This window comes from Bombina bombina, chromosome 7 (assembly GCF_027579735.1).
Source record: "Bombina bombina isolate aBomBom1 chromosome 7, aBomBom1.pri, whole genome shotgun sequence".
Taxonomy (NCBI): domain Eukaryota; kingdom Metazoa; phylum Chordata; class Amphibia; order Anura; family Bombinatoridae; genus Bombina; species Bombina bombina.
In genome coordinates this window covers 596,851,782-596,879,494 of record NC_069505.1, presented here as the reverse complement: position 1 = coordinate 596,879,494, position 27,713 = coordinate 596,851,782, and the positions used below count along the sequence as shown (strand labels likewise).

The 27,713-nt window shown below is 38.3% G+C and overlaps 1 protein-coding gene across 1 annotated transcript; it reads right to left on the bottom strand.

Annotated features, from left to right (window-relative positions):
* Positions 1–24,394: 24,394 nt before the first annotated feature.
* On the bottom strand, positions 24,395–26,123 carry LOC128667183 (E3 ubiquitin/ISG15 ligase TRIM25-like). The gene has a single exon (XM_053722112.1). The coding sequence runs from the start codon at positions 26,106–26,108 to the stop codon at positions 24,537–24,539; it is 1,572 nt and encodes a 523-aa protein (XP_053578087.1). The 5' UTR covers positions 26,109–26,123; the 3' UTR covers positions 24,395–24,536.
* Positions 26,124–27,713: the final 1,590 nt, after the last annotated feature.

Sequence of the window (27,713 nt, the reverse complement as noted above, 5' to 3'; positions counted from 1 at the left end):
TATAGGGCAATAAATACAAGTAGCACTTTGCTATTTCCAAACCACTTTTTTTCAAAATTAGCGCTAGTTACATTGGGACACTGATATCTTTTAGGAATCCCTGATTATCCCTTGACATGTATAAAAAAAATTTTAGAAGACATCCAAAAGTATTTATCTAGGCCCATTTTGGTATATTTCATGCCACCATTTCACCGCCAAATGAGATCAAATAAAAAAAATTGTTCACTTTTTCACAAATTTTTTCACAAACTTTAGGTTTCTCACTGAAATTATTTGCAAACAACTTGTGCAATTATGGCACAAATGGTTGTAAAAGCTTCTCTGGGATCCCCTTTGTTCAGAAATAGACAAATATGGCTTTGGCATTGCTTTTTGGTAATTAGAAGTCCGCTAAATGCCACTGCGCACCACATGTGTATTATGCCCAGCAGTGGAGGGGTTAATTAGGGAGCATGTAGGGAGCTTCTAGGGTTAATTTTAGCTTTAGTTTAGTGTAGTAGACAACCCCAAGAATTGATCTAGGCCCATCTTGGTATATTTCATGCCACCATTTCACCACCAAATGCGATCAAATAAAAAAAAAATGTTCACTTTTTCACAATTTTAGGCTTCTCACTGAAATTATTTACAAATAGCTTGTGCAATTATAGCACAAATGGTTGTAAAATGTTCTCTGGGATCCCCTTTGTTCAGAAATAGCAGACATATATGGCTTTGGCATTTCTTTTTGGTAATTAGAAGGCCGCTAAATGCTGCTGTGCATCACACGTGTATTATGCCCAACATTTCAAAATTCAAAAGAGGGACACCCCCCGCGGCAAAAATTTGAAATGTGGTGGGCAGGAGCAGGGACGGGGCTTAAAAAAAATCATAAGACCAAATTAATATAAATAAAATTCTAAATAAAGTCATATCTTTTAATACTCTTAGGCAGCAAATCAAACACTAGCTCAAACCACTGGTATAGCTATGTGAGTTCTGTATTTAATTAGCCTTCGCAGAGACAGTGCTAAATATTTTTATCTTAATTCGACATTTAATAATAGATTCTGTAAAACTGCTCTCAGCACTCCCCATTAACCCCTTAACGACGCATGTCGTACAGGGTACGTCGCACACAACCTGGTCTTTAAAGACCAGCGACGTACCCTGTACGACATCAGGGTTTAAAGCGGCTGGAAGCGATCCTGATCGCTTCCAGCCGCTTTCAAGGTATTGCTGTGATGCCTCGACATTGAGGCATCACTGCAATACCTTTTTTCCAAAACCGATGCAGAGAGAGCCACTCTGTGGCCCTCTCTGCACCGGTAGCGATAGGCCCGATCGTTGGTGGGTGGGAGCAGCTACAGGGAGGCGGGTGGGCGGCCCATCGCTACCCGGCATCCGGTTCCTGAATGTGCAATGTGCACGCCAGGTGCCAGGAGCGTGCGGGGGCCTGTGCACGCGATCGCGTAACAGCCACTGCCACCAATGAATTAATGAATGGGAGAGAGGGAGAGGGAGGGGGGGAAATAATTTTCAAAAGGATCTGGGAGGGGGAGAGGGAGGAGGGTATTAGGGGGGGGCAGCTACACTACAGAAAAAATTTAATTACATACAAAAAAATTAAAAAAAAAACATTTTTTGGAGGCAAATTGGGTACTGGCTGCCGGTACCCAAGATGGCAGCAAATAGGATGTGGGCAAGCGTTATAGAGCTGTTTGGGGGGGATCAGAGGGGTTAAGGGCTAAGGGGCGGTCCATCACAGCTAAACAGATATTTTTTTATTTTTTTTTAAATTCATAAAAAAAAAAAAAGCCTTTTATTTTAGTACTGGCAGAGTTTCTGCCAGTACTTAAGATGGTGGGGACAATTGTGGGGTGGGGGAGGGAAGAGAGATGTTTGGGAGGGATCAGGGGGTGGGATCTCTCAGGTGGGAGGCTGATCTCTACACTAAAGCTAAAATTAAGCCTGCAAGCTCCCTACAAGCTATCTAATTAACCCCTGCACTGCTGGGCATAATACACGTGTGATGCGCAGCAGCATTTAGCAGCCTTCTAATTACCAAAAAGCAACACAAAAGCCATATATGTTTGCTATTTCTGAACAAAGGGGATCCCAGAGAAGTTTACAACCATTTATGCCATAATTGCACAAGCTGTTTGTAAATAATTTCAGTGAGAAACCTAAAATTGTAAAAAATTAAAAAAAATTTTTTATTTGATCGCATTTGGCGGTGACATGGTGGCATGAAATATACCAAGATGGGCCTAGATCAATACTTGGGGTTGTCTACTACACTACACTAAAGCTAAAATTAACCCTAGAAGCTCCCTACATGCTCCCTAATTAACCCCTTCACTGCTGGGCATAATACATGTGTGGTGCGCAGTGGCATTTAGCGGCCTTCTAATTACCAAAAAGCAATGCCAAAGCCATATAAGTCTGCTATTTATGAACAAAGGGGATCCCAGAGAAGCGTTTACAACCATTTATGCCATAATTGCACAAGTTGTTTGCAAATAATTTCAGTGAGAAACCTAAAGTTTGTGAAAAAAATTATGAAAAAGTGAATTTTTTCTTTATTTGATCTCATTTGGCGGTGAAATGGTGGCATGAAATATACCAAAATGGGCCTAGATCATTACTTTGGGTTGTCTTCTAAAAAAATATATATACATGTCAAGGGATATTCAGGGATTCCTGAAAAATATCAGTGTCCCAATGTAACTAGCGCTAATTTTGAAAAAAAGTGGTTTGGAAATAGCAAAGTGCTACTTGTATTTATTGCCCTATAACTTGCGAAAAACGCAAAGAACATGTAAATATTGGGTATTTCTAAACTCAGGACAAAATTTAGAAACTATTTAGCATGGGTGTTTTTTGGTGGTTGTAGATGTGTAACAGATTTTGGGGGTCAAAGTTAGAAAAGGTGTGTTTTTTTCCATTTTTTCCTCATATTTTATAATTTTTTTTATAGTAAATTATAAGATATGATGAAAATAATGGTATCTTTAGAAAGTCCATTTAATGGCGAGAAAAACGATATATAATATGTGTGGGTACAGTAAATGAGTAAGAGGAAAATTACAGCTAAACACAAACACCGCAGAAATGTAAAAATAGCCCTGGTCCTTAAGGGAAAGAAATTGAAAAATGGGCTTGTCCTTAAGGGGTTAATATTCTAGATTCTGGCCTTTAAAGTCAGCAAAAATGCACAGTAACACAAGCTACACATATACATGTACACACACTCAAATACACACTACATTGCATACACTTACACATGCAGATACACACAGACACTACATTGCATACACTTACACATGCAGATACACACACACACTACATAGCTTACACTTATACATGCAGATACACACAGACACTATATTGCATACACGTACACATGCAGATACACACACACACACTACATAGCTTACACTTATACATGCAGATACACACACTACATAGCATACACTTATACATACAGATACACAAACACACTACATAGCATACACTTATACATGCAGATAAACACACACACTACATAGTATACACTTATACATCCAGATACACACACACTACATAGCATACACTTATACATGCAGATACACACACACTACATAGGATACACTTATACATGCAGATAAACACACACACTACATAGTATACACTTACACATGCAGATACACACACACTACATAGCATACACTTATACATACAGATACACACACTTCATAGCTTACATTTATACATGCAGATACACACACTACATAGCAGTCACACACACTACATAGCATACACTTATACATGCAGATACACACTATACAGTTTACACTTATACATGCGGATACACACACATACACACTTATAGATACAGATAGACACACACATTACATCATATATGGGTATCTGTAACACATTGTATGGGGTCCTGGGGTTGGAAAGCACATTAGCTGGCAGTCTAAGGCTGCCACTGTTCGTTACCCTGGTGTTAGCACTGTTCATCATATAAAACTGAAGGCATGCTAGTATTATCACCAGGGGTTAGACTTCATCACTACCAGGGGTTAGAGGTCATCATTACCTGAGGTCAGAGGGTATACAGCCTTCCTACTCCTGCTTAACCCACACACCATTACTTTTCCACAAGGAATCTAACAGGTATATAACCCTGGGAGAGAAAAGCCAGCTGCTTCTGAGTATGTGCCCAATAAAATAAAAAAAAAATTTTTAATGCATGGGGCAATGTGGGACAGATGGCTAGCAACCCAAGACAGCGGGACAGACCCCTAAAATCGGGACTGTCCCGCAAAAATCGGGACAGTTGGGGGGTATGCATAACACACGGTACACAATACACAGTACATAACTCACAGTATACAATACACAGATAACACACAGTACACAATACACAGTACATAACTCACAGTAAACAATACACAGATAACACACAGATAACACACAGTACAAAATACACAGTACATAACTTACAGAATACAATACACAGTACAGAACTCCCAGTGCACAATACACAGTACATAACACAGAATACACAGTATATAACACACAATACACAGTACATAACACACAGTACACAATGCACAGTACATAACTTACAGAATACAATACACAGTACAGAACTCCCAGTACACAATACACAGTACATAACACACAGTACACAATACACAGTACATAACTTACAGAATACAATACACAGTACAGAACTCCCAGTACACAATACACAGTACATAACACAGAATACACAGTACATAACACACAGTACACAATACATAACACACAATAAATAACACACAATACACAGTACATAACACACACTACACAAAAAAACAGTACATAACACACAACAGACAGCAGCAGAAGTAAATCAGCAGTTTCCTATTGATTTGAATTTCCTGCTCTTTTGCTTCCTCGTCTCTCTGTACCATGTGATCAGTGTAGTCACGTGACAGCTGTGATGTCAGAAGGTCCTTTAGAGGGATGGGAACTAGCTGCTACCAATAAAATACCAGTCAAGTGGGACCCCTTCCCCGATGGCTCCCCTGCCTACACCTGCTTACAGTAACATAAGGAGACCAGACTTTCATGCACAAATATCTTATTTTATTTCATCCCCAGTTCATACACAATGTGCACAATACACAGACATCACTGGCTCACAGGTAGCAGCATTATTATTATTATTATTATTATTATTATCAGTGTATCTAGTGCAGGATTCTCACCCAGGCACCATCTTTATATATACAGAATGCAGCATTATTATTATGTGACACTGTATCTAGTGCAGGATTCTCACACAGGCACCATCTTTATATACACAGAATGCAGCATTATTATTATGTGACAGTCTAGTGCAGGATTCCCACCCAGGTACCATCTTTATATACACAGAATGCAGCATTATTATTATGTGACAGTGTATCTAGTGCAGGATTCCCACCCAGGTACCATCTTTATATACACAGAATGCAGCATTATTATTATGTGACAGTGTATCTAGTGCAGGATTCTCACACAGGCACCATCTTTATATACACAGAATGCAGCATTATTATTATGTGACAGTGTATCTAGTGCAGGATTCTCACACAGGCACCATCTTTATATACACAGAATGCAGCATTATTATTATGTGACAGTGTATCTAGTGCAGGATTCTCACACAGGCACCATCTTTATATACACAGAATGCAGCATTATTATTATGTGACAGTGTATCTAGTGCAGGATTCTCACACAGTCACCAGCTTTATATACACAGAATGCAGCATTATTATTATGTGACAGTGTATCTAGTGCAGGATTCTCACACAGGTACCATCTTTATATACACAGAATGCAGCATTATTATTATGTGACAGTGTATCTAGTGCAGGATTCTCACACAGGCACCATCTTTATATACACAGAATGCAGCATTATTATTATGTGACAGTGTATCTAGTGCAGGATTCTCACACAGGTACCATCTTTATATACACAGAATGCAGCTTTATTATTATGTGACAGTGTATCTAGCGCAGGATTCTGACCCAGGCACCATCTTTATATACACAGAATGCAGCATTATTATTATGTGACAGACAGTGTATCTAGTGTAGGATTCTCACACAGGCACCATCTTTATATCCACAGGCAGCAGCATTATTATTATGTGACAGTGTATCTAGCGCAGGATTCTCACCCAGGCACCATCTTTATATACACAGAATGCAGCATTATTATTACATAACAGTGTATCTAGTGCAGGATTCTCACACAGTCACCAGCTTTATATACACAGAATACAGCATTATTATTATGTGACAGTGTATCTAGCGCAGGATTCTCACACAGGCACCATCTTTATATACACAGAATGCAGCATTATTATTATGTGACAGTGTATCTAGCGCAAGATTCTCACCCAGGCACCATCTTTATATACAAAGAATGCAGCATTATTATTATGTGACAGTGTATATAGTGCAGGATTCTCACCCAGGCACCATCTTTATATATACAGCCAGCAGCATTATTATTATGTAACAGTGTATCTAGTGCAGGATTCTCACACAGGCACCATCTTTATATACACAGAGTGCAGCATTATTATTATGTGACAGTGTATCTAGTGCAGGATTCTCACACAGGTACCATCTTTATATACACAGAATGCAGCATTATTATTTTGTGACAGTGTATCTAGTGCAGGATTCTCACACAGGCACCATCTTTATATACACAGAATGCAGCATTATTATTTTGTGACAGTGTATCTAGTGAAGGATTCTCACACAGGCACCATCTTTATATACACAGAATGCAGCATTATTATTATGTGACAATGTATCTAGTGCAGGATTCTCACCCAGGCACCATCTTTATATACACAGAATGCAGCATTATTATTATGTGACAGTGTATCTAGTGCAGGATTCTCACCCAGGCACAATCTTTATATACACAGAATGCAGCATTATTATTATGTGACAGTGTATATAGTGCAGGATTCTCACCCAGGCACCATCTTTATATACACAGAATGCAGCATTATTATTATGTGACAGTGTATCTAGTGCAGGATTCTCACCTAGGCACCATCTGTATATACACAGAATGCAGCATTATTATTATGTGACAGTATATCTAGTGCAGGATTCTCACACAGGCACCATCTTTATATACACAGAATGCAGCATTATTATTATGTGACAGTGTATCTAGTGCAGGATTCTCACACAGGCACCATATTTATATACACAGAATGTAGCATTATTATTATGTGACATTGTATCTAGCGCAGGATTCTCACACAGGCACCATATTTATATACACAGAATGCAGCATTATTATTATGTGACAGTGTATCTAGTGCAGGATTCTCACACAGGCACCATCTTTATATACACAGAATGCAGCATTATTATTATGTGACAGTGTATCTAGTGCAGGATTCTCACACAGGCACCATCTTTATATACACAGAATGCAGCATTATTATTATGTGACAGTGTATCTAGTGCAGGATTCTCACACAGGCACCATCTTTATATACACAGAATGCAGCATTATTATTATGTGACAGTGTATCTAGTGCAGGATTCTCACACAGGCACCATCTTTATATAGACAGAATGTAGCATTATTATTATGTGACAGTGTATCTAGTGCAGGATTCTCACACAGGCACCATCTTTATATACACAGAATGCAGCATTATTATTATGTGACAGTGTATCTAGTGCAGGATTCTCACACAGGTAGCATCTTTATATACACATAATGCAGCATTATTATTATGTGACAGTGTATCTAGTGCAGGATTCTCACACAGGCACCATCTTTATATACACAGAATGCAGCATTATTATTATGTGACAGTGAATCTAGTGCAGGATTCTCACACAGGCACCATCTTTATATACACAGAATACAGCATTATTATTATGTGACAGTATATCTAGTGCAGGATTCTCACACAGACACCATCTTTATATACACAGAATGCAGCATTATTATTATTATGTGACAGTGTATCTAGTGCAGGATTCTCACCCAGGCACCATCTTTATATACACAGAATGCAGTATTATTATTATGTGACAGTGTATCTAGTGCAGGATTCTCACCCAGGCACCATCTTTATATACACATAATGCATCATTATTATTATGTGACAGTGTATCTACCGCAGGATTCTCACACAGGCACCATCTTTATATACACAGAATGCAGCATTATTATTATGTGACAGTGTATCTACCGCAGGATTCTCACACAGGCACCATCTTTATATATACAGAATGCAGCATTATTATTATTATGTGACAGTATATCTAGTGCAGGATTCTCACACAGGCACAATCTTTATATACACAGAATGCAGCATTATTATTATTATGTGACAGTGTATCTAGTGCAGGATTCTCACCCAGGCACCATCTTTATATACACAGAATGCAGCATTATTATTATGTGACAGTGTATCTAGTGCAGGATTCTCACACAGGCATCATCTTTATATACACAGAATGCAGCATTATTATTATATGACAGTGTATCTAGTGCAGGATTCTCACCCAGGCACGATCTTTATATACACAGAATGCAGCATTATTATTATGTGACAGTGTATCTAGTGCAGGATTCTCACCCAGGCACGATCTTTATATACACAGAATGCAGCATTATTATTATGTGACAGTGTATCTAGTGCAGGATTCTCACCCAGGCACCATCTTTATATACACAGAATGCAGCATTATTATTATGTGACAGTGTATCTAGTGCAGGATTCTCACCCAGGCACCATCTTTATATAGACAGAATGTAGCATTATTATTATGTGACAGTGTATGTAGTGCAGGATTCTCACACAGGCACCATCTTTATATACACAGAATGCAGCATTATTATTATGTGACAGTGTATCTAGTGCAGGATTCTCACACAGGTAGCATCTTTATATACACATAATGCAGCATTATTATTATGTGACAGTGTATCTAGTGCAGGATTCTCACACAGGCACCATCTTTATATACACAGAATGCAGCATTATTATTATGTGACAGTGTATCTAGTGCAGGATTCTCACACAGGCACCATCTTTATATACACAGAATGCAGCATTATTATTATGTGACAGTATATCTAGTGCAGTATTCTCACACAGACACTGATTATGAGATCTAGAAATCCATGCCCATTAAAATATGTTTAAAACATACTTTTTACTTTAATGCTGCAAATTATGCTTATAGATTCTTTCATTATTCAGTAAATATAAAAATGTCTTGATCCAGTGGCGGCTGGTGAAATTAAAAGATGGTGGGGTGCTTGACCCCACCCCTTTAAATAAAGCCACACCATCAGATGGCACTACCAATTCATTAATTAAATAAATAAAAGGTAGACAGAAACACAGAAAAGCACTTGGGGGGAAAGGGAGAGAGAGACGGGGGAGAGAGACACAGAGGGTTAGAGAGAGAGAGAGAGAGAGAGAAAGAGAGAGAGACACAATCACACACAGAGGGTTAGAGAGAGAGACACAATCACACAGAGGGTTAGAGAGAGAGAGACACAATCACACACAGAGGGTTAAAGAGAGAGACACAATCATACACAGAAGGTTAGAGAGAGAGAGAAAGAGAGACACAATCACACACAGAGGGTTAGAGAGAGAGACACAATCACACACAGAGGGTTAGAGAGAGAGAGAGAGAGAGAGAGAGAGACACACACAATCACACACACAGGGTTAGAGAGACACATAAGGGATGAGAGTCAGAGGGGGAGGAAGAGAGACAGAGAGAGAAAGAGACCATGGGGGAGAACAACACATAAGGAGAGAGATGGATAGATAGAGAGAGACACACACACACACAAGGGGGGGCGAGAGGGACCACTGCATTTTTAAGTAATAAAACAGCAGAGCTACAGAGAGTTCAGAAAATGAGTCTATAATTTAGTGTGAAGTACAGAGGCAAGCTGCTAAGTTAGTGGGTGTAAAGTTTGAGTAAACAAAATACAAAAACGACCCTGCTGTAAAAGAGTAAAAAAACACTAAACCACATTCATTAAATTATCATTTTCACTAACAGAATCCCTTTCAGTAAAATCTTACTTTAATAAGATGTGGCTGAAACACTGCTCTCTGTGCCTCTCTCCTGCTCTGTAAGGATTCAGGAAGTGACAGTGGCACATTCCACTGCACTTAGAGGGGAAGAACAGAACTCTCTTTTTCACTTTAGCAAAGCTAGCAGGTTCTCAGGACAGCAACAAAATATATGAAAGTTGTTTTTTTCCATTTTTGTTTTGTTTTATATGATTTAACATCCAGCCCCAACCCTATGTTCCACTTACTAATGCCTCTCGCTGGATTGGTTCAGCCCAAATAGAACTGCCTCAAATAAGCAGTTAATGGGCCATGCAATGATCTTAACCACTTGCATCCAGTAGGTGGCGCAGCATGTTGTGTAATGGTGGGCAGACCTGCTTGTGCCTCTCCATTGCACAACATATAGCTGTGAGAAAAAAAAATTGCTGGGGAAAATTTTTTTTTTTTTTTTTTTTTAAAGCCAATAAAAAAAAATATATATATTTTTGCCCATATGAGAGGTGAAGCACTGCCTCACCTGCCTCTAGTGACTGCACATCACTGGGTGAAACGACCCAAAGCATGAGAAATAGACTCAATCAACATAAGTCAAATATTAGAAAGAAAGACGATAAGGCACCAGTAGCTTGCCACTTTGTGGAATATGGCCATCAAATTAGCCAGTTACGTTGGCAAATCATAGATCAAGTGGGAGTGTCCAGAGGAGGAGGTGACAGAGAAATGCTTCTAAAACAAAGAGAGGCATTTTGGATCCACAGGTTGGATTCCATGCACCCGAAGGGGTTAAATAGAGAATGGGATCTGTCGGTCTTCCTCTGAACAAACTCACTTCTAAATCCTCTTTCAAAATTTTAAATCTTTTAAAAAAATTCTTACTCTGGTTTTCTAACTCCTCTATTTACACTCTTGATTATTATATCAAGAGTTTATTCCTAAGGTTTCAGGGTTGTAAATAAATTCTCAGCTTATACATGATAATTTCTATATCTCACTTCCTATAGGATTAAGACAAAGAGTTAATACATAGTATAAAATATAATAGCAGTGTCCTTAAAAATCCACTTAAAAATCCACTCAAAGATTCATATAAATATGCATTTAAGTCTTTAAATAAAAAGAGGTGTGAATTCGAGATATAATAACATTTCTGTATATGTACATTTGCTTTTTACCTGTATTTTGTAATTTACCTGGTCTTTGTGTAAATATATTGTTTTTATTAATATCTCTATCTATTGATGGCAGTGTCCACACATTTGGAACACAATTGTATGTATACATGTAAGTAAGAGGTGAAAGGGTTACTCCCAATACAAGGTGTGTTATTTTGGATCCTGATTGTGATTGGTTGATACTGCCTTTAAATTTAGAGACAGGTGCATTACTGTGTATGCATGATTAAGAGACCACGGTCTCGAAACGTCGCATACCTGTCTTGTATGCTTTTAAACATTTAATAAAGGAGATTCTTTTACTTTACCTGATTCTGTGGACTATTTGATTGTTGAGTGTATCTAGTGAGGGATTCTCACCCAGGCACCATCTTTATATACACAGAATGCAGCATTATTATTATGTGACAGTGTATCTAGTGAGGGATTCTCACCCAGGCACCATCTTTATATACACAGAATGCAGCATTATTATTATGTGACAGTGTATCTAGCGCAGGATTCTCACACAGGCACCATCTTTATATACACAGAATGCAGCATTATTATTATGTGACAGTGTATCTAGTGCAGGATTCTCACACAGTCACCTTCTTTATATACACAGAATGCAGCATTATTATTATGTGACAGTGTATCTAGTGCAGGATTCTCACCCAGGCACTATCTTTATATACACATAATGCAGCATTATTATTATGTGACAGTGTATCTAGTGCAGGATTCTCACACAGGCACCATCTTTATATACACAGAATGCAGCATTATTATTATGTGACAGTGTATCTAGCGCAGGATTCTCACCCAGGCACCATCTTTATATACACAGAATGCAGCATTATTATGTGACAGTGTATCTAGTGCAGGATTCTCACACAGGCACCATCTTTATATACATAGAATGCAGCATTATTATTATGTGACAGTGTATCTAGTGCAGGATTCTCACAGAGGCACCATCTTTATATACACAGAATGCAGCATTATTATTATGTGACAGTGTATCTAGTGCAGGATTCTCACCCAGGTACCATCTTTATATACACAGAATGCAGCATTATTATTATGTGACAGTGTATCTAGTGCAGGATTCTCACCCAGGTACCATCTTTATATACACAGAATGCAGCATTATTATTATGTGACAGTGTATCTAGTGCAGGATTCTCACCCAGGTACCATCTTTATATACACAGAATGCAGCATTATTATTATGTGACAGTGTATCTAGCGCAGGATTCTCACCCAGGCACCATCTTTATATACACAGAATGCAGCATTATTATTATGTGACAGTGTATCTAGCACAGGATTCTCACACAGGCACCATCTTTATATACACAGAATGCAGAATTATTATTATGTGACAGTGTATCTAGTGCAGGATTCTCACACAGGCACCATCTTTATATACACAGAATGCAGCATTATTATTATGTGACAGTGTATCTAGTGCAGGATTCTCACACAGGCACCATCTTTATATATACAGAATGCAGCATTATTATTATGTGACAGTGTATCTAGTGCAAGATTCTCACCCAGGCACCATCTTTATATACACAGAATGCAGCATTATTATTAGGGATGGGCGAATGTTTTGCAACATTCGAAAAACGAAACGAATTTTAACACATTCGTTCGTTCTAATCGAATTTTGAATGTATACATAACATTCTAACATTCGATTTTTGAATGTTCGGTTTCGAATTTTATGATTTATGAAAAATTCGAATTTATATTTGTAATAGTATTTCTAATGCTTTCTTTAAATGTAATATTCAAATTATGCAATATTCGAATTCGAAAAATTCGAATTTATATGTTTGTAATAGTATTTCTAATGCTTTCTTTAAATGTAATATTCGAATTATGCAATATTCTAATTCGAAAAATTCGAATTTATATGTTTGTAATAGTATTTCTAATGCTTTCTTTAAATGTAATATTCGAATTATGCAATATTCGAATTCGAAAAATTCGAATTTATATGTTTGTAATAGTATTTCTAATGCTTTCTTAAAATGTAATATTCGAATTATGCAATATTCTATATAGAAACATCCTAAATGATATATTTGTATCTATTATGTATCAATTTACTAGATTCCCTCCCTACCACATGAACTATTGAACTTCTGAATAGTATTTGTTAAATAGAATGTTAAATCCGAAATTTCAAATTTGGACATTCGATATAATTATAAACATTCGAATTCGAAATTGACATTCGAAAACTGTAAATAGCATTCGATTATAGAATTTTTAAGAATATTCGTTCTTATCAACATTCAGATTTATAATTCGAATTTTGGTAATAACATTCGTTCTAACATTCGAAATTCGAAAATTTAACATTCGCCCATCCCTAATTATTATTATGTGACAGTGTATCTAGCACAGGATTCTCACACAGGCACCGTCTTTATATACACAGAATACAGCATTATTATTATGTGACAGTGTATCTAGCGCAGGATTCTCACCCAGGCACCATCTTTATATACACAGAATGCAGCATTATTATTATGTGACAGTGTATCTAGTGCAGGATTCTCACCCAGGCACTATCTTTATATACACAGAATGCAGCATTATTATTATTATTATGTGACAGTGTATCTAGTGCAGGATTCTCACACAGGCACCATCTTTATATACACAGAATGCAGCATTATTATTATGTGACAGTGTATCTAGTGCAGGATTCTCACCCAGGCACCATCTTTATATACACAGAATGCAGCATTATTATTATGTGACAGTGTATCTAGCGCAGGATTCTCACCCAGGCACCATCTTTATATACGCAGAATGCAGCATTATTATTATTATCAGTGTATCTAGCGCAGGATTCTCACCCAGGTACCATCTTTATATACACAGAATGCAGCATTATTATTATTATTATTATGTGACAGTGTATCTAGTGCAGGATTCTCACACAGGCACCATCTTTATATACACATAATACAGCATTATTATTATGTGACAGTGTATCTAGTGCAGGATTCTCACCAAGGCACCATCTTTATATACACAGAATGCAGCATTATTATTATGTGACAGTGTATCTAGTGCAGGATTCTCACCCAGGCACCATCTTTATATACACAGAATGCAGCATTATTATTATGGGACTGTGTATCTAGTGCAGGATTCTCACACAGGCACCATCTTTATATACACATAATACAGCATTATTATTATGTGACAGTGTATCTAGTGCAGGATTCTCACCCAGGCACCATCTTTATATACACAGAATGCAGCATTATTATTATGTGACAGTGTATCTAGTGCAGGATTCTCACACAGGCACCATCTTTATATACACAGAATGCAGCATTATTATGTGACAGTGTATCTAGTGCAGGATTCTCACACAGGCACCATCTTTATATACACAGAATGCAGCATTATTATTATGTGACAGTGTATCTAGTGCAGGATTCTCACACAGGCACCATCTTTATATACACAGAATGCAGCATTATTATTATGTGACAGTGTATCTAGTGCAGGATTCTCACACAGGCACCATCTTTATATACACAGAATGCAGCATTATTATTATGTGACAGTGTATCTAGTGCAGGATTCTCACCCAGGCACCATCTTTATATACACAGAATGCAGCATTATTATTATGTGACAGTGTATCTAGCGCAGGATTCTCACACAGGCACCATCTTTATATACACAGAATGCAGCATTATTATTATGTGACAGTGTATCTAGTGCAGGATTCTCACACAGGCACCATCTTTATATACACAGAATGCAGCATTATTATTATGTGACAGTGTATCTAGTGCAGGATTCTCACCCAGGCACCATCTTTATATACACAGAATGCAGCATTATTATTATGTGACAGTGTATCTAGTGCAGGATTCTCACCCAGGCACCATCTTTATATACACAGAATGCAGCATTATTATTATGTGACAGTGTATCTAGAAGCAGGATTCTCACACAGGCACCATCTTTATATACACAGAATGCAGCATTATTATTATGTGACAGTGTATCTAGTGCAGGATTCTCACCCAGGCACCATCTTTATATACACAGAATGCAGCATTATTATTATGTGACAGTGTATCTAGCAGCAGGATTCTCACACAGGCACCATCTTTATATACACAGAATGCAGCATTATTATTATGTGACAGTGTATCTAGTGCAGGATTCTCACACAGGCACCATCTTTATATACACAGAATGCAGCATTATTATTATGTGACAGTGTATCTAGTGCAGGATTCTCACACAGGCACCATCTTTATATACACAGGCAGCAGAATTATTATGTGACAGTGTATCTAGTGCAGGATTCTCACACAGACACTATCTTTATATACACAGAATGCAGCATTATTATTATGTGACAGTGTATCTAGTGCAGGATTCTCACCCAGGCACCATCTTTATATACACAGAATGCAGCATTATTATTATGTGACAGTGTATCTAGTGCAGGATTCTCACACAGGCACCATCTTTATATACACAGAATGCAGCATTATTATTATGTGACAGTGTATCTAGCGCAGGATTCTCACACAGGCACCATCTTTATATACACAGAATGCAGCATTATTATTATGTGACAGTGTATCTAGCACAGGATTCTCACACAGGCACCATCTTTATATACACAGAATGCAGCATTATTATTATGTGACAGTGTATCTAGCGCAGGATTCTCACACAGGCACCATCTTTATATACACAGAATGCAGCATTATTATTATGTGACAGTGTATCTAGTGCAGGATTCTCACACAGGCACCATCTTTATATACACAGAATGCAGCATTATTATTATGTGACAGTGTATCTAGTGCAGGATTCTCACCCAGGCACCATCTTTATATACACAGAATGCAGCATTATTATTATGTGACAGTGTATCTAGTGCAGGATTCTCACCCAGGCACCATCTTTATATACACAGAATGCAGCATTATTATTATGTGACAGTGTATCTAGAGCAGGATTCTCACACAGGCACCATCTTTATATACACAGAATGCAGCATTATTATTATGTGACAGTGTATCTAGTGCAGGATTCTCACCCAGGCACCATCTTTATATACACAGAATGCAGCATTATTATTATGTGACAGTGTATCTAACGCAGGATTCTCACACAGGCACCATCTTTATATACACAGAATGCAGCATTATTATTATGTGACAGTGTATCTAGTGCAGGATTCTCACACAGGCACCATCTTTATATACACAGAATGCAGCATTATTATTATGTGACAGTGTATCTAGTGCAGGATTCTCACACAGGCACCATCTTTATATACACAGAATACAGCATTATTATTATTTGACAGTGTATCTAGCACAGGATTCTCACACAGGCACCATCTTTATATACACAGAATGCAGCATTATTATTATGTGACAGTGTATCTAGTGCAGGATTCTCACACAGACACCATCTTTATATACACAGAATGCAGCATTATTATTATTATGTGACAGTGTATCTAGTGCAGGATTCTCACACAGGCACCATCTTTATATACACAGAATACAGCATTATTATTATGTGACAGTGTAACTAGTGCAGGATTCTCACACAGGCACCATCTTTATATACACAGGCAGCAGAATTATTATGTGACAGTGTATCTAGCGCAGGATTCTCACACAGACACTATCTTTATATACACAGAATGCAACATTATGATTATGTGACAGTGTATCTAGTGCAGGATTCTCACCCAGGCACCATCTTTATATACACAGAATGCAGCATTATTATTATGTGACAGTGAATCTAGTGCAGGATTCTCACCCAGGCACCATCTTTATATACACAGAATGCAGCATTATTATTATGTGACAGTGTATCTAGCGCAGGATTCTCACACAGGCACCATCTTTATATACACAGAATGCAGTATTATTATTATGTGACAGTGTATCTAGTGCAGGATTCTCACACAGGCACCATCTTTATATACACAGAATGCAGCATTATTATTATGTGACAGTGTATCTAGCGCAGGATTCTCACACAGGCACCATCTTTATATACACAGAATGCAGCATTATTATTATGTGACAGTGTATCTAGCGCAGGATTCTCACACAGGCACCATCTTTATATACACAGAATGCAGCATTATTATTATGTGACAGTGTATCTAGCACAGGATTCTCACACAGGCACCATCTTTATATACACAGATGCAGCATTATTATTATGTGACAGTGTATCTAGTGCAGGATTCTCACACAGGCACCATCTTTATATACACAGAATGCAGCATTATTATTATGTGACAGTGTATCTAGCACAGGATTCTCACACAGGCACCATCTTTATATACACAGAATGCAGCATTATTATTATGTGATCAGTGTATCTAGTGCAGGATTCTCACACAGGCACCATCTTTATATACACAGAATGCAGCATTATTATTATGTGACAGTGTATCTAGCACAGGATTCTCACACAGGCACCATCTTTATATACACAGAATGCAGCATTATTATTATGTGACAGTGTATCTAGTGCAGGATTCTCACACAGGCACCATCTTTATATACACAGAATGCAGCATTATTATTATGTGACAGTGTATCTAGCGCAGGATTCTCACACAGGCACCATCTTTATATACACAGAATGCAGCATTATTATTATTATCAGTGTATCTAGTGCAGGATTCTCACACAGGCACCATCTTTATATACACAGAATGCAGCATTATTATTATGTGACAGTGTATCTAGCGCAGGATTCTCACACAGGCACCATCTTTATATACACAGAATGCAGCATTATTATTATGTGACAGTGTATCTAGCACAGGATTCTCACACAGGCACTATTTTTATATACACAGAATGCAGCATTATTATGTGACAGTGTATCTAGCGCAGGATTCTCACACAGGCACCATCTTTATATACACATAATGCAGCATTATTATTATGTGACAGTGTATCTAGCGCAGGATTCTCACCCAGGTATCATCTTTATATACACAGAATGTAGCATTATTATTATGTGACAGTGTATCTAGTGCAGGATTCTCACCCAGGCACCATCTTTATATACACAGAATGCAGCATTATTATTATGTGACAGTGTATCTAGTCAGTGCAGGATTCTCACACAGGTACCATCTTTATATACACAGAATGCAGCATTATTATTATGTGACAGTGTATCTAGCACAGGATTCTCACACAGGCACCATCTTTATATACACAGAATGCAGCATTATTATTATGTGACAGTGTATCTAGTGCAGGATTCTCACACAGGCACCATCTTTATATACACAGAATGCAGCATTATTATTATGTGACAGTGTATCTAGTGCACGATTCTCACACAGGCACCATCTTTATATACACAGAATGCAGCATTATTATTATGTGACAGTGTATCTAGTGCAGGATTCTCACACAGGCACCATCTTTATATACACAGAATGCAGCATTATTATTATGTGACAGTGTATCTAGTGCAGGATTCTCACCCAGGCACTATCTTTATATACACAGAATGCAGCATTATTATGTGACAGTGTATCTAGTGCAGGATTCTCACCCAGGCACCATCTTTATATACACAGAATGCAGCATTATTATTATGTGACAGTGTATCTAGCACAGGATTCTCACACAGGCACCATCTTTATATACACAGGCAGCATTATTATTATGCGACCGTGTATCTAGTGCAGGATTGTCACCCAGGCACCATCTTTATATACACAGGCAGCAGCATTATTATTATTTGACAGTGTATCTAGCACAGGATTCTCACACAGGCACCATCTTTATATACACAGAATGCAGCATTATTATTATGTGACAGTGTATCTAGTGCAGGATTCTCACACAGGCACCATCTTTATATACACAGAATGCAGCATTATTATTATGTGACAGTGTATCTAGTGCAGGATTCTCACACAGGCACCATCTTTATATACACAGAATACAGCATTATTATTATTTGACAGTGTATCTAGCACAGGATTCTCACACAGGCACCATCTTTATATACACAGAATGCAGCATTATTATTATGTGACAGTGTATCTAGTGCAGGATTCTTACACAGACACCATCTTTATATACACAGAATGCAGCATTATTATTATGTGACAGTGTATCTAGTGCAGGATTCTCACACAGGCACCATCTTTATATACACAGAATACAGCATTATTATTATGTGACAGTGTAACTAGTGCAGGATTCTCACACAGGCACCATCTTTATATACACAGGCAGCAGAATTATTATGTGACAGTGTATCTAGCGCAGGATTCTCACACAGACACTATCTTTATATACACAGAATGCAACATTATGATTATGTGACAGTGTATCTAGTGCAGGATTCTCACCCAGGCACCATCTTTATATACACAGAATGCAGCATTATTATTATGTGACAGTGTATCTAGTGCAGGATTCTCACACAGGCACCATCTTTATATACACAGAATGCAACATTATTATTATGTGACAGTGTATCTAGCGCAGGATTCTCACACAGGCACCATCTTTATATACACAGAATGCAACATTATTATTATGTGACAGTGTATCTAGCGCAGGATTCTCACACAGGCACCATCTTTATATACACAGAATGCAGCATTATTATTATGTGACAGTGTATCTAGCACAGGATTCTCACACAGGCACCATCTTTATATACACAGGCAGCATTATTATTATGTGACAGTGTATCTAGTGCAGGATTCTCACACAGGCACCATCTTTATATACACAGAATGCAGCATTATTATTATTTGACAGTGTATCTAGCACAGGATTCTCACACAGGCACCATCTTTATATACACAGAATGCAGCATTATTATTATGTGACAGTGTATCTAGTGCAGGATTCTCACCCAGGCACCATCTTTATATACACAGAATGCAGCATTATTATTATGTGACAGTGTATCTAGTGCAGGATTCTCACACAGGCACCATCTTTATATACACAGAATGCAACATTATTATTATGTGACAGTGTATCTAGCGCAGGATTCTCACACAGGCACCATCTTTATATACACAGAATGCAGCATTATTATTATATGACAGTGTATCTAGCACAGGATTCTCACACAGGCACCATCTTTATATACACAGAATGCAGCATTATTATTATGTGACAGTGTATCTAGTGCAGGATTCTCACACAGGCACCATCTTTATATACACAGAATGCAGCATTATTATTATATGACAGTGTATCTAGCACAGGATTCTCACACAGGCACCATCTTTATATACACAGAATGCAGCATTATTATTATTATCAGTGTATCTAGTGCAGGATTCTCACACAGGCACCATCTTTATATACACAGAATGTAGCATTATTATTATGTGACAGTGTATCTAGCGCAGGATTCTCACACAGGCACCATCTTTATATACACAGAATGCAGCATTATTATTATGTGACAGTGTATCTAGCACAGGATTCTCACACAGGCACTATCTTTATATACACAGAATGCAGCATTATTATGTGACAGTGTATCTAGCGCAGGATTCTCACACAGGCACCATCTTTATATACACATAATGCAGCATTATTATTATGTGACAGTGTATCTAGCGCAGGATTCTCACCCAGGTATCATCTTTATATACACAGAATGCAGCATTATTATTATGTGACAGTGTATCTAGTGCAGGATTCTCACCCAGGCATCATCTTTATATACACAGAATGCAGCATTATTATTATGTGACAGTGTATCTAGTCAGTGCAGGATTCTCACACAGGTACCATCTTTATATACACAGAATGCAGCATTATTATTATGTGACAGTGTATCTAGCACAGGATTCTCACACAGGCACCATCTTTATATACACAGAATGCAGCATTATTATTATGTGACAGTGTATCTAGTGCAGGATTCTCACACAGGCACCATCTTTATATACACAGAATGCAGCATTATTAATATGTGACAGTGTATCTAGTGCACTATTCTAACACAGGCATCATCTTTATATACACAGAATGCAGCATTATTATTATGTGACAGTGTATCTAGTGCAGGATTCTCACACAGTCACCATCTTTATATACACAGAATGCAGCATTATTATTATGTGACAATGTATCTAGTGCAGGATTCTCACACAGGCACCATCTCTATATACACAGGCAGCAGCATTATTATTATGTGACAGTGTATCTAGCGCAGGATTCTCACACAGGCACCATCTTTATATACACAGAATGCAGCATTATTATTATGTGACAGTGTATCAAGCGCAGAATTCTCACACAGGCACCATCTTTATATACACAGAATGCAGCATTATTATTATGTGACAGTGTATCTACTGCGGGATTCTCCCACAGGCACCATCTTTATATACACAGAATGCAGCATTATTATTATGTAACAGTGTATCTAGTGCAGGATTCTCACACAGCCACCATCTTTATATACACAGAATGCAGCATTATTATTATGTGACAGTGTATCTAGTGCAGGATTCTCACACAGGCACCATCTTTATGTACACAGAATGCAGCATTATTGTTATGTGATAGTGTATCTAGCGCAGGATTCTCACACAGGCACCATCTTTATATACACAGGCAGCAGCATTATTATTATGTGACAGTGTATCTAGTGCAGGATTCTCACACAGGCACCATCTTTATATACACAGAATGCAGCATTATTATTATGTGGCAGTGTATCTAGTGCAGGATTCTCACACAGGCACCATCTTTATATACACAGAATGCAGCATTATTATTATGTGACAGTGTATCTACTGCAGGATTCTCACACAGGCACCATCTTTATATACACAGAATGCAGCATTATTATTATGTAACAGTGTATCTAGTGCAGGATTCTCACACAGTCACCATCTTTATATACACAGGCAGAAGTATTATTATTATGTGACAGTGTATCTACCGCAGGATTCTCACACAGGCACCATCTTTATATACACAGACTGCAGCATTATTATTATGTTTCAGTGTATCTAACGCAGGAATCTCAGCCAGGCACCATCTTTATATACATAGAATGCAGCATTATTATTATGTGACAGTGTATCTAGCACAGGATTCTCACACAGGCACCATCTTTATATACACAGAATGCAGCATTATTATTATTATCAGTGTATCTAGTGCAGGATTCTCACACAGTCACCATCTTTATATACACAGGCAGCAGCATTATTATTATGTGACAGTGTATCTAGCGCAGGATTCTCACCCAGGGACCATCTTTATATGCACAGAATGCAGCATTATTATTATGTGACAGTGTATCTAGTGCAGGATTCTCACCCAAGTACCATCATTACATACACAGAATGCAGCATTATTATTATGTGACAGTGTATCTAGCGCAGGATTCTCACCCAGGCACCATCTTTATATGCACATAATGCAGCATTATTATTATGTGACAGTGTATCAAGCGCAGGATTCTTACCCTGGTACCATCACACAATATATAGTTCAACCACAGCAGGAGTGACAGCAAAAAAATATTTATTAAATATAGGTAGACAGTAAAAAGACGGCGACGTTTTGGGATATTATCCCTTACTCATTCTCACACAGGCACGATCTTTATATACACAGGCAGCAGCATTATTATTATGTGACAGTGTATCTAGCGCAGGATTCTCACACAGGCACCATCTTTATATATACAGAATGCAGCATTATTATTATGTGACAGTGTATCTACTGCAGGATTCTCACACAGGAGGCACCATCTTTATATACACAGAATGCAGCATTATTATTATGTAACAGTGTATCTAGTGCAGGATTCTCACACAGTCACCATCTTTATATACACAGGCAGCAGCATTATTATTATGTGACAGTGTATCTAGCGCAGGATTCTCACCCAGGTATCATCTTTATATACACAGAATGCAGCATTATTATTATGTGACAGTGTATCTAGTGCAGGATTCTCACCCAGGTATCATCTTTATATACACAGAATGCAGCATTATTATTATATGACAGTGTATCTAGTGCAGGATTCTCACACAGGAGGCACCATCTTTATATACACAGAATGCAGCATTATTATTATGTAACAGTGTATCTAGTGCAGGATTCTCACACAGTCACCATCTTTATATACACAGGCAGCAGCATTATTATTATGTGACAGTGTATCTAGCGCAGGATTCTCACACAGTCACCATATTTATATACACAGAATGCAGCATTATTATTATGTGACAGTGTATCTAGCGCAGGATTCTCACACAGGCACCATCTTTATATACACAGAATGCAGCATTATTATTATTATTATCAGTGTATCTAGTGCAGGATTCTCACACAGGCACCATCTTTATATACACAGAATGCAGCATTATTATTATGTGACAGTGTATCTAGTGCAGGATTCTCACACAGGCACCATCTTTATATACACAGAATGCAGCATTATTATTATGTGACAGTGTATCTAGTGCAGGATTCTCACACAGGCACCATCTTTATATACACAGAATGCAGCATTATTATTATGTGACAGTGTATCTAGTGCAGGATTCTCACACAGGCACCATCTTTATATACACAGAATGCTGCATTATTATTAAGTGACAGTGTATCTAGTGCAGGATTCTCACCCAGGTACCATCATTACATAAACAGAATGCAGCATTATTATTATGTGACAGTGTATCTAGCGCAGGATTCTCACCCAGGCACCATCTTTATATACACAGAATGCAGCATTATTATTATGTGACAGTGTAACTAGTGCAGGATTCTCACACAGGCACCATCTTTATATACACAGAATGCAGCATTATTATTATGTGACAGTGTATCTAGTGCAGGATTCTCACACAGGCACCATCTTTATATACACAGAATGCTGCATTATTATTAAGTGACAGTGTATCTAGTGCAGGATTCTCACCCAGGTACCATCATTACATACACAGAATGCAGCATTATTATTATGTGACAGTGTATCTAGCGCAGGATTCTCACCCAGGCACCATCTTTATATACACAGAATGCAGCATTATTATTATGTGACAGTGTATCTAGCGCAGGATTCTCACCCAGGCACCATCTTTATATACACAGAATGCAGCATTATTATTATGTGACAGTATATCTAGCACAGGATTCTCACCCTGGTACCATCACACAATACCCAGAATGCAGCATTATTATTATGTGACAGTGTATCTAGTGCAGGATTCTTACCCAGGCACCATTATACCATACACCGAATGCAGCATGAAGAGGCTCAGTGAAGGTGACAGTGAAGGTATGTAAGTGTCTGATCGGGTCACACAGCTCATAAAAGGTCAGCAGTATTCCTACTGTGTCACATGATAGAGGGGGGTGTAAAAAGGTGTCTATTCTGTTATGTGTCACTGAAAGATCTTTATAATAATCACTATACAAACACCAGGACTTGTTATTCTCTCCTATCACACACTGACCTCTTCCCCTCTTCATACTGGTATAACAAACCCCTACACGACAGTTCCCTGACTCACTGATCTGCACTTCCCAGTAATGTCGTCCTGAGGGAAAGCTCCTGGTGCTTAATACCTGAGAAGCAGCTGTAAATCTCTCTGGTGTTACTGGTCGCTGCTGGTTTATATCTGACCGGGATGCAGTTTTCAGGTCACCTGATACAATAACATTATTACCAGCTGTGTTTATATCCAGTAATATGTCTGATGTCACCTGCATATAGAGCCCTCTCTTTACATCAGTCACAATATCAGCTAAACCTCTGTATAAGGTCACTGAGATCAGATCCTCATCTAAATCCCCCCCAGCAGGGACCTGTTTATCACCTATCTGAGTGACCTCATTATCTCCCTTCTCAGCACCACAAAAGTCATCTCTGTGTGATTCCTGTTCTTGTAGGACAGTTAATGGGTCAGTCATGTTGCATAGCTCCTCAATGTGACTCATCTTCCTGGTCAGCTCGTCCTTCTCTTTTTCCAGCTGCTGGATCAGATCAGAGATTGTGAGTAAAACCTGCTCCTGCTGCCGGGTGATGTCACTCAGGACTCGCTTCTCTAGGTCTTCCAGCTTTTTCCTGATGTCCCTAATCAGGGCAGTGAGTCGCTCTGTTACACCAGCTGCTTTCTCTTGCACCCCTCTCCTGTGCTCCTGCAGACTCTGGACTCTTTTCTCAGTCTTCTCTCTCTTTGTGGTCAGTTTCTGCAGAACATTTCCCAGTTTCTTTTTCTTCTTCTCAGAAGCCTCATTCAGCAGCTCCACCTGGTGTCCCCTGTGCTCTCTGGCCAGGGAGCAGGACACACAGATACAGACATCATCCTCAGTGCAGTAATATTCCAGGAGCTTCTTGTGCTTGGAGCATTTTCTGTTACCCCAGGAAGTTGTGGGTTCAGTTAAGACGTGTTCCTCAGACTTGCTGTGTACCCTCAGGTGGGTATAACACAGAGAAGCCTCACAATGCAGACATGATTTAGCAGCAGGTACAGGAGAGTGAACACAGTAAGTGCAGAAGACCCCAGTGTCTATTTGCTCTGGCTGAGTAATCTGTAAATGCATCATTACATTACACAGTGCTATGTTCCTCTGCAGCTCAGGTCTATTACTGAATCCCTTTCTGCACTCAGGACAGGTATAAACCCCAGACCCCTCCTGGGTACCCAGCACACTCTCAATACAGCCCAGGCAGAAGTTATGGCCACAGCTGAGAGTTACAGGATCTGTATAAATGCTCAGACAGATGGGGCAGGTTAGCTCCTCTCTCAGATCAGCAGTCGCCATTCTTGAATTCAGCAGCAGGAAACAAAACTTACATTATCTTCCTATTCAGCACAAGGGCGTGGCAGTTACGTAACTGTATGTGCTCTGCCTGTTAACTCTTTATGTCCCAGACTGTAGTGACCAGGGCAGGTTTGTAAGCTCTGATAAATGTTCTGTAGTGCTCTGTAATTTGTGTATCTGATGACATCACATGAAATATTAGCACAGAAATAAATCTAGTTTTTCTGTTGTGCTATTTTTCTGTGAATAAAATATTATATCACACAGTATAACAGCACCTACATATACATAAGATAATGGTAGATAAATGTTATGCAGTTTAAATCATCTGAAGTTTCCTTTTCTTAGAATCTCTAATTTATAAAAAAAAAAATGTAATTTGTGTTAGTTAAAGGGAAATGCAAGTTAAAACTTGTTATACTTTTATGATTTTATGGGGGCAGCTACTTTATATAAAATGCTTCTAATTTAATATAAAATGTACCTCATTCTCTTGTTCCCCATTTTGAACCTTATTTATTTTCTATAATGTACTGGGGCGCGATCAAATATACGGCACACGTTTCGGCGCAAGCGTGGAAACCTGCGCCGCCCGTAATTTCACCTCGCACATCGGAGTATTACATATATGGCGCCGGCATTTCCTAAGTGGTGTAAGTCGGATAAACTAGGGATGTCCAGAAATAAGCGTAAATTCAAATTTCTGGAGTCGCCAGTGACTTATGGCACTTTAGAAACTGCTGGCGCCTAAGAAAAGTAAAGAAAAATTTAAATCTCCCGTAACAGTCTAACCTGCCTCCCAAAAATAAGCCCGACATGTATAACCCTATATCCGCAATCCCCCTCTCACTACTAATAATAAATGTATTAACCCCTAGACCGACAACCCCCCACAACGCAATATGCCTATTTAAACTATTAACCCCTATATCCGCCATCAAACCCACACCGCAAGGGCTAAACCGCCATAGCCCACAACGCAATTAACCTATTCAAGTATTAACCCCTTAACCGCCATAGCCCACAAAGCAATTAACCTATTCAAGTATTAACCCCTAAACCGCCATAGCCCACAACGCAATTAACCTAACCTAACCCCCCCTAACCTAACACCCCCTAAATGAACTAAAATTACCTAATTTACAAAATAATAAAGTTACTATTAAATTGAAAAAAAAAACACTACTTTAAAAATACAAATAAACTAAGTATAAATTAAAGGGGCAGTCTAATCAAAATTCTGGAGTAGACTGTCCCTTTAAGCTAGAATTACTGAAAATAAAAAAAAAGATTACAGAAAATAATAAAGAAAATTACAAAATTGTAAACTAATTACACCTAATCTAATCCCCCTAATAAAATAAAAAAGCCCCCCAAAATAATAAAAAGCCCTACCCTATACTACATTACAAATAGCCCTTAAAAGGGCCTTTTGTGGGGCATTGCCCCAAAGTAATCAGCTCTTTTACCTGTAAAAAAAAGTACAATCCCCCCCAACATTAAAACCCACCACCCACACACCCAACCCTACTCTAAAACCCACCCAATCCCCCCTTAATAAAACCTAACACTAACCCCTTGAAGATCACTCTACCTTGAGACGTC